The sequence below is a fragment of the Trichosurus vulpecula genome, chromosome 9, assembly GCF_011100635.1.
Source record: "Trichosurus vulpecula isolate mTriVul1 chromosome 9, mTriVul1.pri, whole genome shotgun sequence".
NCBI lineage: Eukaryota > Metazoa > Chordata > Mammalia > Diprotodontia > Phalangeridae > Trichosurus > Trichosurus vulpecula.
The window spans coordinates 3,606,477-3,623,779 of NC_050581.1; the positions used below are offsets into that span (position 1 = coordinate 3,606,477).

General features: G+C 43.2%; 1 protein-coding gene across 1 annotated transcript; it reads right to left on the bottom strand.

Moving 5' to 3' along the window:
• Positions 1 to 2,728: 2,728 nt before the first annotated feature.
• On the bottom strand, positions 2,729 to 16,633 carry NMRAL1 (NmrA like redox sensor 1). Its single transcript, XM_036737492.1, has 6 exons — positions 16,548 to 16,633; positions 12,095 to 12,180; positions 8,963 to 9,201; positions 5,695 to 5,944; positions 5,009 to 5,199; positions 2,729 to 3,064 (listed from the first exon to the last, which is right to left on the bottom strand). The coding sequence occupies exons 2-6, from the start codon at positions 12,132 to 12,134 to the stop codon at positions 2,885 to 2,887; spliced, it is 900 nt and encodes a 299-aa protein (XP_036593387.1). The 5' UTR covers positions 12,135 to 12,180; positions 16,548 to 16,633; the 3' UTR covers positions 2,729 to 2,884.
• Between the last annotated feature and the right edge of the window lie 670 nt (positions 16,634 to 17,303).

A 17,303-nucleotide genomic window follows, 5' to 3' on the forward strand; every position in this document is an offset into this window, starting at 1 on the left:
CTCTGTTCCAGATTGGCCTCTTTATTTCTTAACTAGCACTAAATAGTTTTGATGATTATTAACAGTATAGTTTGACATGTGGTACACGCAGGCTCCCTCCCCACTTTGTTTCCTCATTATTTTGTAGAGATTTTCAGCCTCTACTTCCTCCAGGTGAATTTTATAATAGTTTTGCCTAGTTCTACAAATTGGTCTTTTCATAGCACCTGCACTAAATCTGTAAGTTAATTTAGTTAGTAATATTAACGGATGAGCATTTGATTCCTTTCCAATTATTTGCCTTCTTTTATTTCCATAGAGTATTTTGAAGTTAAAATTCCTCTATGTCTTTAAGTGGTCTGCCAGAAATTTTATGTATTTTCTAGTTATTTTGAATGCAATTCCTTTTTCTATCTCTTTCTGCTAAGTGTTGTTGCTAATGTACAAAAAAGCTAATGGTTATGTTAATTTTATTACTATCTACTTTACACATTTCTTTATCAGAATTTTTTTTCTCTTCAGAATTTCACTCATGAGAACTTCCCATCCTTCCTGGACAGACTTCTCCAGCCGACTCTTACTTAGGTCATAGGATCCTATCTGGATCTTCTCTAAACCACCTGAAATCTTGTCTCCTTACGTTAAGATTGCATATTATACTATACCCGCCTTTATTCTCATTCACTCTAACAAAAATAAAAACTAACTAAAACGCCAACAAGCAGTTCTCCCTCTTGGTGAGAATATAATAAGGTCTAGATTAGAAGTTCCTCTCATTGCTTCTCTAATCTTTTGAAGAGTGAAATTATCAGTAAAACAATTCAACAGCACATTAGCTACTCTGCTTGGGACAAGGAATGAGTACTAACAAATACTGAATAATTCAGTTTTCCCCTCATCATTTTTTCCTGTCTCCATGCCAGACTTGTGACCTGTTTTCCAAACTCTATCTATTTTCTCCAAGTGATATGTGGCATATTCATGACATCACTTTTATTTCTACCCTCAAATGACCATCACCTAATGCTCTCTGTTATATTTCCACTGTCAGATTCCTGGAATTCCTTTCCCATCTTTTTTTTTTTTTAAAATTCTGAACTTTAACAAACACCGAATAATATAGGCATTTCCATATACACAGCAAGTGGTGTAATGGATAGAGTATTGGGCTTGGAATCAGGAAGACTCATCTTCCTGGTTCAGATCTGGCCACAGACACTAGCTGTGTGACCCTGGGCAAGTCACTCAACCCCGTTTGCCTCGGTTTCCTCATCTGTAAAATGACCTGGAGAAGGAAATGGCAAATCACTCCAGTATCTTTGCCAAGAAAATCCCAAATGGGGTCATGAAGAATTGGACATGACTGAAACAAATGAACACCACCACCAACACAAAACTGTAGATCCCCCCTATGTATAACTAATTAATTCCTTTGAAAAATATATCAGTTTACCTGTTGGCTTCCAAGAGTTGTCATGTTTGTGCTTTCTGGCTTTCTTTCTCTTCATTTAAAAAAAAAAGATTTCTCAAGGGCCTTTTTTATCTTGCTACCCCATCCCTATTTTCTGTCACCGTCACCACCTTGGGGGGAGTGGGGAAATGACAAAGGCCTTGTAAAAAATATGCAAAACAAATTCCCATGTCAGTAGTGTCCGAAAATGTGCATCTCATTTTGCATCTTGAGTTTAACACAGCTCTGTCCAGAGCCTTCACCTGTCTTAAGATAAAATGCCACAACTACCCTATAGGACTTGTAGTGATGCTCAAGTGAGATATGTGAAATATTTTGATAACCTCAAAGGGCTATACAAATATCTATTAATATTAGTCTTCAATTCTGTTTTGTTTGGAAAGTGGCCACTGATATCTGGCTGCCAGAATAGGATGGCTGGTGCTAATTGTTACTGGTTTAGGTAGCCCTTCTTAAATGGGAATTCCCTGATGGACTGAATGTGGAGCTCTCACCTCTTGAGACTTCAATTTCCCCATCTGTAAAATGAGAAGGGACAGACTGGATGAGCTCTCTGGTCTCTCAGCTTTAACTAGGCTCCGCAGTCTAATGCCCTTTCTAGCTGTGACATTCTATGTCTCATATTCTCAGAGCTTCTACATCTATTTTTGATTGAAACTGCTCTCGGCACACTCATGAATAACTTTCTAAATCCTTGTTTTTTTCATAGCCTCATCCTTCTTGAACTCTAGTATTTGAGACTTAACTATTCCCCTTTCTATATATTCTTCCTCCTGGAGTTTTCCTAACAGTGCTTCCTCCTGGTACTCCTCTTTCCTGTCCTTTGAAGCCTCCTCAGTGGAATCATTATCTGTATCCTTTTCATTTTGGGTAAGTGTACCCTAGGGCTCTGACTTGGGCCTTGTCTTCCCTTTCCCTCTTAGTAATCTGTCTGGGCTCCCATGGCTTTAATACTCAATTCTATGCCAGATGCTTCCTGAATCTACATATTCAGCCCTCTTCTCTTTCCTGAGGACAAATCTTTCATCTCTTAACTGCTGGCAGGGTATCTCCACATGGATGTCCCATAAGCATCTGTTAAAATTCAACACATCAAAAAGAGAATTCATAACATTTTCCCCCAAACCAACTCCTTCAAACATGTATAATTTTGTTTAGAACATCAGCATCCTTTTAGGCACCCAGGATCGCAGCCTGAGCCATCCCTGACTCCTCTCTCTCACTCCACATATCCAACCAATTGTTCCTATCTTGAATTTCAACTATGTCTGCTTCAAGTTTGGTTGGAGCTCCAGAATAGAAGCAAAGCATTTTATTGTAGAAACTAGGGGTAAGTACAACAGCCTTAAAACAATTAACAAAACAAGACAAGGTAGCAGGAACTAACTGCTAAGATACTTGGTTATGGTGGTAGGAAGGCAGCAGTAGAAGTTGTCATAGGTCTGCAAAAGCCTCTTTGTGCTGGTCTAACCACTGTTCCAGAGTTCTGGCCTTGGGGTTGAGTTTCAAGGTCAGCTCCACGTCTCGATCTGGATTCATGGCGTAGAAGCGGAACATGTTGGCCAGGTCCTGTGCCCCAGGGAAGCCCAGTTTCTCATAATCCTCAGGGGAGGTCTACCAATAAAGAAACAACCTATGAATGTCAGCACCTTGTCCAGGATGCAGCCAGAGCCACCAGCCAGCCACTAGATAGATTCAGAGGCCTGCCTGCCTCCACCCCCCCCCCCCATAAGTGTGACAAAAGCTTATTCAGATCCATTCTTTAAGAAGAGTATTTAAGCAATACCATTTCTAGGTCTGTATCCCAAAGAGATCATAAAAGAGGGGAAGGGACCCACATGTACAAAAATATTTATAGCAGCTCTTTTTGTGGTGGCCAAGAATTAGAAATTGAGGGGATGTCCACTGATTGAGGAATGGTAAACAAGTTGTGGTATATGAATGTAATGGAACACTACTGTGTTATAAGAAATGACGAGCAGGCGGACTTCGGGAAAACCTGATGCTGAGTGAAGTGAGCAGAACCAGAAGAACATTGTACAATGACTGACTTTCCTAGACTCGGCTCTTCACAGCAATGCAAGCATCTAAGACAACTCTAAAAGACTCATGATGGAAAATGCTGTCCATTATCCAGAGAGAGAAATGTGGAGTCTGAATGCAGATGGAAGCATACTACTTGCCCTCTTTTTCTGTTGTTTTGTTTGGTTTCTTCTTTCTCGTGGTTCCTCCCATCGATTCTAATTCTTTGCAACATGACTAATGTGAAAATGTTTAATATGAATATGTAGAGCCCATATCAGATTGCATGCTGTCTTGGGGAGTGGAGAGGGGAAGGGGGGAAGGGGAGAAAATTTAAAACTCAAAAACTTATGGAAGTGAATGTTGAAAACAAAAAAAAAATTAAAAAAAGAAGAGTATTTACTGTAGTGCAATTTTCAATTTCAGGATGTCAGGATCAGGGAGCCCATCATGCGTGAGATCAGTGTCTACATCGAGAACATCTCATTAATCCACCTTTATAGTCTAGAGCTTCTACCTGTCTTCACTTGCGAAAGTGAATTATAATTAAGTTTGTCCTAAAGATTTTGCAGCAGAAGACTTGGGATGGTGGTGATGATTCTAATCCCCTATTAATGTGGGAGGCTTAGGCTGGTAGATTGCTTGAGTTCAGGAGGGTTAAAGCCACTCAGGTGTCCACATGAAGTGGCACTGACAATATAGTCAAACACCCATGATGGGGGTGGGGAGGCTGGCACTCTCCCCCCACCCAATAGGTTGCTGAGGGCGGAAGTAGAATGGATCAAACCTGCACTGATCAGCACTGGGATTGGACCTATGAGTGCTGCACTTCCAAGCCTGAATGAGATAAGGAGACCCAGGCTCAAAGTAAAAAAAAATATGAATAAACAAATAATGAGAATTAAATGTATAAAATATAAGACACTGGATTACAAAGGAAACCAATTATATTCAAATACAAGTATCAACATTTAGAAAAAAAATCAAGTTCATGGACTCTGGGGTTAAGAACCCCTGTCCTGGAGATATACTTGTAGATTCTCAAAGGTACCAGAAACACAGGGCTGGCACTGGCCTGTGCTCATACCCTGGCTCTGCCGTAATCAGCCATGACTATGAGAGGGAGTTCACATCTCTGAATCTCAGTTTTCCCCTTTGTATAATGGGGATGATCAAACTTGTGCTACCTGCTTTATGGGGCTGTGCAGGGAAAGGTGCTGGGTAAACTATAAAACGTTACATAAATGTGAGCCATTATTATTGTTAACATCAGCATCCAAAGACTGCTATCAGACTGGGCCCCCCCCACCCCCCCACTTTGAGAAAATGCAGCATGGTGTAGCAGGAGGGCTGAATTTGTAGTCAAAAGACTTGGGTTTAAATCCTGACTTTGCATTAATTCACCTGCATGACCTTACAGAAATCACTTCAATAGCCTCATCTATAATATAAGGGGGTTGGACTTGATGGCTCTCAGTGCTCCTCTCTGCTCTAAATCTATGATCCCATGTTGTCAGGCCCCAGGGAGCTTCCTACCTTGGCATCATGCACAGTCTTCCCAGAGTATTTAGAGACAAGGGAGGCATACTCTGTGGCCGTGCGCTTGCACGTGCTAAGCCCAATGTTTCGACCCACGTATTCTTCTGGGGACTTCAGCAGGCTGAGCACCACGGGACCCAGGTCGGCCACGGACATTCCATCCATCGGGACGTCACCCATGGGCAAACCTTCAAAAGGGGAAGAGAAAAAAAGACCCAAGGATGGAAGGTGAGGGAACCAAATTCTGTTCTCCCTCCCAGACTGTTCTGAGCAACTCTAACAGGATCTTGTAAGACTAATGTCTTTTGCCAAAGCAGAGCTGGTTTTATCTGACATCTTCCAGACAGGAGGCTCTAGTGGCTGGCAGATCCACAGAACAAAGGATTCTCAATCCTCCTGGTTATCAAACACCCTTTAGCCCAAGACAACTCTTATGCCAGTTATAGTCTTAAGAGAATGAATTGCCCAGGCACTGAAAGGGTCACAGAGCCAGTATCTTGGGACCCAGGACTTTGAGCTTGGTTCCCCATCCAGTGCCATGCTGCCTCTCATGATCTGTATAATGACATTAAATCTCTTTCTACCACACAATGGTTAATAAGAAGAAAACCAAACTTGGGGGTGGGAAGAAAGCCCTGCTATGACAGGTCACTGAAAGAGATAGCACACGAAAATAAACTCACTCAACAAGTAACCATTTCCATCAGGGGCCTTCTGGGGTAGGAAGTAGGTGAGAAGATTTTCAAAGTAGCAGGGCAGCCGGACACTGATCATTGGTACACCCAAAGCCCGGAAGTATTCCTCGACTTCCCCTTTGCCATCAAAGTGCCTGACTACCAGCTGGCCACCTGTCAGCTTTTTCACATTCTCCAGGCCACTGTAGATCACGTAACTCAAGCCCAGGTGTTTGGATAGATCAGCCAGGAGTTTACCCTGTAGAAGAGACCATGTCCTCACAAATTAGGAATCACAGAAAAGGCATCTCTCCTACCATTCAACAAACACTACGACTGAACATTTGTTATTTGTCTACTCAGTTTATCAAGTGCCCCATTCTGGGCGAAGTAATGACTGATGAAACAGTCCCTAGAGGACACTAGGAGCTTATTCATACTTGGAGAGATACAGCACATACACAAGCATGATACAAAGTCCCCAACTCCCTGAGAATGGAATGGCTGCAGAACCACAAATGCCTCTGATGGACAGCTCACTCCTTCCACAGGGAGCCTTTTCCAATGGACTCTTATTGGCCATTCTTACTCATCCTGGGCAGAAATCTGCCTCTTGTAACTCCTACCAATTGGCCCTAGTTCTGTCTTTTAGAACAATTTTTTCAAATGCAAACTGGAGCAACCCAAAACCAGTGCATTATTTCCAGTTTATATAATTATTCTATTAAAGTGCAGGTTCTCAACCTTTTGAGTGTGCATGTGTTATGGACCCTCCCTTTGGTAGTCTGGTGAAGCCTAGGGACTCTCTCAGAATAATGTTTTTAAATGCATAAAATAAAATACAGAAGATAACAAAGGGAACCAAAGCAACAAAAACAAAAAATGTAATATTTTCCCCCATTGTAGCTCATGGAACCCCTGAAATCTATCCACAGACCCACTGAGTATTGGTGGACCCCACTGTATTTAAAGGTGAACAACAGTGGATGACAATCATCATTTTTCTCTATTCTGTCTAGGAGGGTTTCTTGAAGAGCAGGGAATTTTAGGAAATCTTTAAAGTAGGGGAATGTATAAGCTAAAGTAAATGGAGAAAAGGTCTTTGAGGCCTGGAGAGAAGCATGCTTCCAGAGTTTCCACTCTGGCCTCAGCTCTTTTGACTCGGCTGCTCTCTTATCTGTAAGAATTGTGTTTTTTGGACTAACTCCTTCCTAATCAGAGATTCTTGTGCAGCCATTTCTACCATGTTCCAGGGCTCTCCCGTCCCTCTGCTATCCTGGCTTGTTTCTCGTCAAAGTTAGGGGTGACTTGGTGTCCAAGGGGAAGGCTAACCTGGGGGATCCTGATTAGGGTGATTTTGTTTTTTAGCCAAGATTACTAGAGGCAGCTGACACTCACCAAGCAATTAACTTTCCTTAATTGCCGGAGAGGGTAATGATCATCATTCCTGAAGGCCAACCCACCTATAAACTGGGAGGTCCAAATACTGTCAGGCTGATCAGAAGAGAGGCAAACCCAGGTTCAAAAGACCCTGTAGGCCACCACTTGGGATCTTTAGTCACAGGGCGAGAGGCCGTACACCCAGATTCTTGGTTACTGATAGCCTAACCAATGATTTGATCGTGCTGAGGTGCCAGCATGAGCCATTTTACTAACAGCTGACGCGTTACTGTTATTAAAATGATCTTGCCCTAGAGAAAATGATACCTTTGTTGCAATTTTATTCGCCACAAAGGGAAAGAAGAGGTGGAGGGTGAGGAATGTACTGGGAAGTGCAGGCGATGTAACAACAAAAGATGTCAATAAAAACATTTCATAAAGAACATAAAAAAATAGGAAGCTTTGTAAGTTGTAAAGAGCTATACAGCTGTGACAGATTATCATCCTTGCCGAGCTCTGGGCCACTCCATCTGGACATCTCCTCGAGCTGCTGCTTTACACAGGCTGTCTCCTCGTGCCTGGAATGCATGCGTTCCTCACTTTTGCCTTTATAAATCCTTAGCTTCCGTCAAGGCTCAGCTCAGGTGCCAGTCAGTCAACAAGCATTTATTAAGTGCTTATTACGATTATTATTTTATTAAGTGCCAGGCACTGTGCAAAGCACTAGGGACACAAAAGAAAGGCTTACAGTCTAATGGGAAGAACATGAAAATAACTATGCACAAACAAGATATAAACTGGGGATGATCAACAGAGGGAACAACCAGCATTAAGGGGGACTGGGAGAGGTTTTTTGTAGAAGATGGGAGTTTAGCTGGGACTTGAAGGAAGCCAGGGAAGCCAAGGAAGGGAGATGAAAAGGGACAGAATTCCTGGCATGTGAAAATGAAAATGCCTGGAATGGGGAGATGGAGTGTCTCATGTGAGGAACAGCAGAGAGGCCAGTGCCACTGGATCACAGTGTATATGGGGGGGGGGAAGGTATAAGAATACTGGAGGGGTGAGCTAAGTGGTACAATGGCTAGAGTACTGGCCCTGGAGTCAGGAGGACCTGAGTTCAGATCTGCCTTCTGAGTAAGTCACTTAATCCTGATTGCCTCCAGAAGAAGACGACGACGACTGGAAAGGAAGGAGAGGCCTTTGAAAGGGCACTTTGAAATGCCAAACAAGCCTTTTAAAAGCTGATTCTGGAAGTGACAGGGAGCCACTGAAGTTTATTGAATAAGTGGGTGATGTAGTCAGACCTACACTTAAGGGAGATCAATCTGGCAGCTGAGTGAAGGACAGATTGGAGTGGGGACAGATCTGAGGCAGGCAGACCCACCAGCAGGTTACTGCAGCAGTCTAAGTTTGAGGCAATGGGGACCTGCAGCAGGGCAGTGGCAGTGTCAGAAGGAAGACGAGGGCACATGGGAGAGATGCTACAAAGGTAGGGACAACAGGAATCGGCAACAAATTGTATGTGGGGGATTATAGAGTCAGTCTCAAGGACGATACCTAGAACGTGAAAAGACTGACAGTAATCCTGGACAGTAATAAGGAAGCTGGGGAGAGGGGAGGCTTCTGGGGAAAAGATAATGAGTTTAGTTTTTGGATACGTTCCCTCTTAAGAGAAGCCTTTTCTGATTCTCATGATCTTGTGCACACGTATTTATACAGTTGTATGCCTGCTCCACTCCCCTCCAACAAAGCACAGCTTCACTGAGTGCAGGGACCCCATTTTTGTTCTTATCTTTGTTTTCCTACATCTAGTAAACACTCAATAAATGTGTGTTGAATTGACTCATAAAACTTAGAGCTGGATGGATAGGGAAACTGAGGCCCATTTTATCTCCACCTGCTTAATCTCCTGCTCCTGGTTGAGATTCTCCCAGTAGTTGGTCACAATGAAAGTTGCATAGGCCCCTGCCAGGGCTGGCTCCAGGCTCTTCTCATCATCTTGATCTCCTTGCACCACCTCTGCGCCTTGATTTTTCAGATGCTCTGCGGCTTTCTGCTGGGGATTTCGAGTCACCGCACGGACTTTGAATGTCCCATCTTCCAGAAGGGTCTTGGCAACCGAACCACCTTGGGCACCTGGGGGGGAAAAATCAGACAGCCCTTCTCTGAAGTTCCTATTCCAAGCCAACCCAACTCCTGGAATTGCCCTTTAAAAGGCAAAAACTCACGTTTTCTTTCAAACATGACCAATATGGAAATATGTTTTGCGTGACTGCATATGTATAATCAATATCAAATTATCTTCTCAATGCAGGGGAGGGAGGGAAAGAATTTGGAACTCAAAATTTTAAAAAACGAATGGTAAAAAATGTTTGTATATGTAATTGAAAAAATATTTAAAGAAAAACAAAGTTAAAATGATTAAGAAAAAAAGGGCAAAGACCATTAGTGGATTTTTGGTTTCCTTCTGAAACCCGGAGACTTATCAATCAACCAGTAAACTTTTATTAAGTGCCTACTATGTGCCAGGCACTGTACTAAGCACTGAGGATACAAGAGTCCTTGCCCTGAAGGAGCTTATAATCTAATGGGAGAGACAACATGTAAGCAAATACATACCAAGAATGTTATATATGAGGTAAATAAGAGATATTTAACAGAAGGAGGGCACTAGAATTAAGGGAGGTCAGAGAAGGCTTCCAGTAAAAGATGGGGATTTTAGTTAGGCCTTAAAGGAAGCCAGGGAAGTCACTAGGCAGAGTGGAAAAGGAGGGAGATCATTCCAAGCATGAGGGACAGCCAGAGAGAATGCCAAGAGCAGAGAGATGGAGTATTTTTTTCATGGAATAGCCAAGTGGCCAGTGTCACTGGATCAGAGTACGTGTACAGTGTAAGAAGCCTGGAGAGATTGGGGGGGTTAGGTCAGAAAACACTTTGGACACCAACCCAGAGCATTTTGTATCTGATCCTGGAGGCAACAGGAAGCCACTGGAGTTTTACTAAGTAGGAGGTGAGATGATCAGACCCGGGCTTTAAAGGGAAAATCCCTTTAGTGTCTGAATGGAATGAGGAGAGACTTGAGGCAAGCGGACCCACCATCAGGCTATTACAACAGCCCAGGGGTGAGAGAACATGGCTTGCCAAAGACCCTATGAGTAGTAGAGAACAAAGCTAAGGTTTGAACTCAGATCCTCTGATTCCAAATCCAGTGTTCTCCTCGCTCTACCACACTGCTTAAATGACTTCAAAGATGCCCTCTAGCTCAGGGGTTCTTAAATTGGGCTACATGAACTTTATTCATTTATTTTTTTAAGTCAAGCAAATGCTAGATATATTGATTTAAGCAAAAATAGCAAGTGAGACAAAGAATGTGTAAAGATGTCCCTTTATCATCTCTGCCATGTAGGGAACATGAAAATAATTCACGTAGTCAACTGTCATAAGTGATAGTCTCAAACACAACTGAGGGTACGGCATTCTGACACAGATCTGATCCAAGCAGCATTTTTAAGGAAAATGTTTTGTGTAGACAGATGTAGCCTCAGTAACAGGCCACATGAACTTTAAAAAAATTTATAACTATATTTCAATATAGTTGGTTTCCTTTGTACTTTATTTGGGGGAAAAAGGCAGGTAGAGCCAACTTTTGATCTGTGGGTGAAGCTGACATGCTAGTCTATGGACAGAAAAATATCATTATTTCATGGTTTGTTTTAACATGATCTTGGATATACTTAGGTCAAATCTTGTTACTGAAAAAAATCACTTAATCTTTGCCCAGCATTTACTAAGTTTGTAGCAATCAAAAAAGAGTAAAAAGAAATTAGTGTAACAGAATATTACAGTAGAATAAAAAAATGAAAAATATGAAACATACAAGGAAATACAAAGGCTTCTGGGAGGTCACATGAATCGGCCTCAGTAATATTGTCTTTGACCGGATCAGTGATTTCAGATTTGTTCCTGCACCGGTGAAGGTCAGCACCTTATTAACAAGTTTACAACAGGCGCACTGAAAGTTTTAGTAACTAGCCTCGGGTCCCCCAGGCAGTGTGTCTTTACATGGAAGCCAGGTTTCTATCTGTGACACCGCAGAGAAAGAAGAGTGGAATTTCACTTGTTTATTGATTTACTTGGTTCCACTCAGCTAAATGCCAAAGGTTTTATGTAAGATTTTACTCTTTATTTTGTATGTTTATTTGATTATTTTTGTTGACTTAAGTTTGTAGCAAAATAATTTTTAAAGACTGTACACATCAGTTTTAACGATCCCAATCCTTATGTTTTTTTGCATCTCCTGCAGTGCCTGGTAGAAAGCAAGACACATAGTTGAGACTTACTGAATTTAATTCTTGGCAGAAGAGGGATTCCATCTGTTCACTCCTTTCTCCCAACTTCCAAAAAAGTTTTAGGACCTGGAGCCCTAGGTACTCCACAAAATAACAGTTAGCCCCTCTACAACTCGGGGTATAGGGCAGCGGTGGCCCCCATGATCTGGAAAATCCTTGTAAAATTTTTTGGCCCTCCCTTTGTACCAGAGAAGGAGTCTGAATTTTTTCTTTTATGGGATATGTACAGCACCTTATTGTAAAATTTGGGTTAAGTGTTTGGTTGTGGCTTCTGCGTTGTCTGTTGGACTTTGCGTGTTGTCTGCAGCTTCTACAAAACTCTCAAAAATTCCCATTTAATTTCTTTATGCCCACTCATAATATATTGAAAGTTACAATGTGGAAGGGATAATTGTAGTCAGAGTCGTGTTTTCTTACTAACTCATCCAGGACATTAGTCAACCCCTGGCCCACCTTGACTTATGAGTTCTATCCCACAGCTCAGGAAATTTCAAGACTTAGCCTTATCCCCGACTTACTGTATTGGTCTTATGTTAGTCACTTCTCTTAAGGGTTGTTTTTCCTCTGCTGTAACACCAAAGGAATCTGACTCTTTGACTTTAAGATCTCTTGCTGTTGTAACATTCTATGTTCTAAAAGTCTATGTTCTTTCAGCCCTTATATTCTATGGTTCCACTTACCGGTTGCTCCAAAAACCACTACCAGTTTCTTGTCAGCCATGAAGAGTCACAGAGCAGGAATGAACAGGAGCTCGAGTTAGGAAGGTCTGAAAAGGGATGGCATGAGGTATTTAATTCAATAAACATTTACTAGATCCCAAAGCACTGAATCTTGTTTCTGACACAAACTGGCTGTGTGGCCTTGGGCAAGCCACTCTCAATGCCCCACCTCCCAGCTTCCCTCGCATCCCAGCTAAAATCTCACCTTTAACCAGAAGCCTTTCCTGATCCCCTAATACTAGTCCCTTCCCTCTGAGACTGGAGGCAGAGCCCAGATGGTGGAGGGCACTGAGCAATTCTGCTCTTCCAACTCAACCTTCTAAACAACTTAAAAAAATAAAACAATTCAAATTAAATTCTGAGCAGGATAAGTTTGTTGAGGACAGAACTGGGGATCCAGAACGCACATTGGAAGGGGTGTACATAGCAGAAAAGAGACTCTGAAAGGGATGAGAACGTGGGGAACGACAGCAGGGGAAGGGAGTTTCCTCTGAGCAAAGGCTGTCAATGATGTTAGAAAAGTGGTAAATGTCTGAGGGAAAGGAAGCCTCTTGCCAAAAGGCATAATGTTCTTCCTCACCATCCTTTGCTGCACCAAAGAGAAAGCAACTGATACGTAGAGAACACGAGCCTTTATCATCACAAGAACCTTGAGAATACGAATCCCGTCCAACTAGTATCTTCCTGGCAAACTACCAACTCTTCCTCCCCTGGTCCTGAAGGGAAGATCTCTTCCCTTGTTAGAGCTAGACAGGACCCTAGAACACAGAATTCAAGTTGGAGTGTCACATAACAAGGACATAGAAGAGGTCCAGCTACCCAATGAATCATTTTTTCCCCTTTAAGGTCTAGCTCCTATGACCCATCCTTCAGAAGAACACCCCTAAAAATCCCCTTACCCAGAAGCCTGCCTTTCCCTCCTGAAATCACTCATAACCCTTTGGAGCTCTCTAGAGAGATACACATTCCAATTTGAATTATAATTATTTCTAATCATGTCTTACCTAATCTTTGTAACTGTACGCTCTAGCACGATGACTTGCTAGATGGTCCCTAAGATTCCTTTCTAGCTCTACCACTCTACGGTCTAAGGCCTCTTCTAGGTCTGACATTCTCCATTCTAAGGGTTCTTCCGGTTCTGACCTGCCATGGTTCTAAGCTGCCATTCTGCGAAGGCAGATCTCATCCGCTGTAAGCACGTCTCTCTATAACCATTAACCTCAGACCCAAATGTCATTGAAATCTACTAGGAATCACAAAAAGCAGGTAGGTCCATCCGAAAAACTATTAGCACTGGTCTCCATTGCCTTAGCCAGTAACAATCCCAGACATCATCCCCATTTAAAAGAGAAATAAAGGAAGATACTCGATAGTAGCCACTGGATTGGAAAAGGTCAGTTAACGTTCCAATCCTAAAGAAGGGCAACGCCGAAGAATGCTCAAACTACCAACCGCTGAGGTTGTGCTTAAGACTCTGCAAAGGGGCTTCAGCAATATGTGAACTGGGAAATACCAGAAGAGCAGGCTGGTTTTCGAAGAGGCAGAGGAATTAGAGACTAAATGTCCAACATCTGCTGGGTTGTGGAGAAATCTACTTCTGCTTCATCGACTACACTAACGCCTCTGACTGTATGGATCACAACAAATTGTGGCAAGTCCTCATAGAGATGGGTGTGCCGGATGATTTTACTCATCTCTTGAGGAACCAATATTCAGGTCAAGAAGCAATAGTTAGAACTGAATATGGAACAACTGATTCAAGATTAGGAAAGGATTATGACAAGGCTGTATAATGTTACCTTATTTGATTAATATGTAGAGTACATCAGGTGAAACGCCCATCGGGATGAATCAAAGGCTGGAATTAAGGTTGCTGGGAGAACTATCAGCAATCTCAGACATGCAGAAGGACAGAAAGTGAAGAGGAATTAAAAAGCTTCTTGATGAGGGTGAAAGAAGAAAGTGTAAAAGCTTAACATTAAAAAGCTAAGATCACGGCACCTGCTCCCATACTTCCTGGCAAGCAGTGCGAAAGGAAATGGAAGCAAGGTCAGATTTGATGTTTTTGGGCTCAAAGATCACTGCAGATGGAGACTGCAGCCGTGAAATGAAAAGATTCTTGTTCCTTGGAGAGCTACAGCAAATCTGGACGGCGTACTAAAAAAGCAGAGCCGTCACCTTGCCGACAAGGGTCCACGCACTCAAAGCTCTGGTCTTTCCAATGGTAAGCTATGGCTGTGAGAGTTGGACTATAAGGAAAAGTTGAGCGCTGGAGAATCAAGGCTTTTGGGCTGTGATGCTGGGGGAGACTTTTGAGAGTTCCTTGGACAGCAAGCAGATCAAATCAATCGATACTTAAAAAAATTAACTATGATTATTCATTAGAAGGACAAACACTGAGGCTGAAGCTTAAATACTTTGGCCACATGATGAGAAAATAGGACTCACTGGAAAAGATTCTGATACTGAGACCAAAGGCAAAAGGAAAAGGGGAGGACAGAAAATGAGGCGGAGAGTAAGGCAGAAACAATGAACGTGAACTTGGAAAGGCTCTGGCAGATAGTGGAGGACAAAAAGGCTTGGCGTGCTGTGGTCCAAGGGTCAGCTGGACACAAATGAACAACAAAGGGGGATAAATTCCTGTTAAGGGGGGGATACTGGGAGGGGCAGGAAGTAGAATCAGGCGACTTTACTCTAACCAGCAAACTACCTCTAACATATATCCCAGGAAGGGGAGAGGGGGTCTTTCATTCCTCTTGTACCAGGCCTTAGGAGGGAAGAATCCTAGGGAAGTTGAAGCAGCATTAAGAGTTTCAGAAGAAAGAGAGTTCCCCCTAAGCTGCCCACCAAAGGGTAGGTGAGAACTTGAGGCTGGGATTCACAGAGGGCCCTACGAGGTGGAGAGGGGAGAGAGCCACAATAAGGAAATGCTAAAGTCATAGGAAAAGCACCTTGGTATAGAGCAGGAGTTCTTAACATTGCTTATGTGACAGACGCCTTTGGTGATCTGGTGAAACCTCGGGGTCCCTTCTCAGAAAACAGTTTTTAAATAACTGCATGATGTTAATATTTTGAAGTGAAATGACAAATTTCAATTAAAGGTTAGTGAAATAAAAATATAATTTTTTTCCCCATCCAAGTTCACCGATCCCCGAAATCTATCCACAGATGCCTGAGTCTGGGGTCTGGACCCCAGGTTAAGAACCCTCGGTAGAGCGGAAAGAAAAACAGCCCTAAGGTCAGGAAACCTGAGTCTGAGTCTTGACTCTGCACTTAGTACTAGTAGTAGTTACCTGGAGCAAGTCACTTCAGGTCTCTGAGTGTGTTTCCTTTTCTACAAAATGAAGAAGTTGGGCTAAACCATCTTTCAGATCTCTTCTGGCTGTAAACCTAATTCTATGTCCTGCAGCAAAGCAAAGGCTAAAAGAGAAGTGCCCTTGGTTCTTTCAAGGGAGAAAAGACACCCTAGGGCTATGTTTAAATCTCCACACCAGGTGGTCATCAGGCCCTTCTGAATGTGGAAAATGAGTCAAGCTCTCTTCAGTCCCTTCCTCACCACTCTGACCCCTGTAAGCACATTCACTTTCAAACCCCTTTTAACAGTAGGGTCCAGGAAGCTTACCAGTAACGCTAGAGTAACCTGGACTAGGTTTGAGCCTCAGCCCTGCCACTCTCATGGTGTGACTGATTGATCCTCTCCATCCCATGGAATTTAATTAAACATTCTACTGTACCTTCCGCCTCTAACATTCCACCCTTCTGGCTCTATTATTCTATGTTCTATGTGGCTTCTGGCTCTAACGTTCCAGTTCTAAAGACCCTTCCAGCTCTAACGTTCCGCGTTCTAACGATCCCCCTAGCTCTAACACTCTATACTCTTATATTCTAACGATCCTCCCACTCTAACATTCCATTGTCTCTTCCAGCTCCAACATTCCGCGTTCTAATGACCCTTCCAGCTTGTATGGTCTTAGTACCCTCCAGTTCTTTGACTCTATGGCTCTAAATCATCCAATTTCCGTCATTCCAGGACACACCACTCTGGGCTTCTGGAGCTGGTCCTCCCCCAAGGCTACCCCTCCCTGGGGCCCCTCTGCCCATGGAAGGTGGGGGGGGGGGGGGCTGGCTAGGCATTCCTTGTTCCGATGACACGAGAATGACCTTTCCGGCCCCGGCGCTGAGTCACGGCTTTCCCCTGGTCTGAGCACGATCTCCAGGAATTCCCCAAAGTCGGGCTCTGCTCCCACCGCGGCCACGGGCCTGGCTCGAGACCCCTGGGCAGGAGGAGGTGGGGGTTGGTGGGGGGGTGTCTCTGCTCCGGGCCATGCATCCTCTCTGGCTGCTTGGGGATACCCCCACTTTCTGCGGCCACGACACCTGTGGAGCCTCCCGCGCGACAGTGGGAATGAATTACCTCTTCTTCCAGCGTCTCCGCGAGAAGGATGAAAGCAGCCGGACCTTAGGAAAGAGAGAGACGAATGAGCAGTAGAAGTCATTGCCCCTGGGTGGGGGGCGAGGAGCTCTGTATCTAGTTCTGACTTCTCCCACCCCGCCCCTCCACTCACTCCTTCAGACCCACGCGGTCAAATATATTAAACAATATCTACATCCCCTTTAGGGAAATAAAATTAAGGGTTTTTTTTGCATCCGAAATAGATTAGGATAAAATCGCACCCCCCCCTCCCCTCGCAACACAGATGGTACATTCCAGCCTGGGTCAACCTAGGGCATCCCTTTCGTAAAAGCAAGGCTTCTTACAGAGAAGTGTTTCGCCTCTCAGACTGTATTTCACACGCAGTCATTGAATACGTAACGTTAGAACTGTACGACCCCCTGATCTCCACCCCACCCTACCCCCACCTCAATTTTTTAACTGATAAATTTTGTTTCCACTTATTTCTTCCCAACAAATTAATAGTTATAGTCGATTTCAGTACAATTGTGGGAAAGTAAGGCAAACAAGTTAGAAGTGTGATCGGAGATGATATAGTACGTGAAACCTTACACTTTCCGTAGTTTGCTGTTTGTTAAAATAAAAGAAAGATGTGTGCTTGCTCTTTAATAAATTGTTAACAGCTGTCCATTTAGAAAATCTGATTTGTTACCCTTTAAAATGGTCTTCATTTATATAACTGTAATCACTGCAGTTTTAAAATTTTTCTTTCTTCAG

Bases quoted from the DNA above. Each gene is read 5' to 3' on its own strand.
- NMRAL1 (XM_036737492.1), bottom strand. From the start codon at position 12,134: ATGGCTGACAAGAAACTGGTAGTGGTTTTTGGAGCAACCG. The intron at 5,945-8,962 runs GTGGAGATAAAA...TCTCTTCTACAG, and splicing joins AGGAGCAGGAGATTAAGCAG to GGTAAACTCCTGGCTGATCT. The intron at 3,065-5,008 runs GTAGGAAGCTCC...CTTTATTGGTAG, and splicing joins AGACTGTGCATGATGCCAAG to ACCTCCCCTGAGGATTATGA.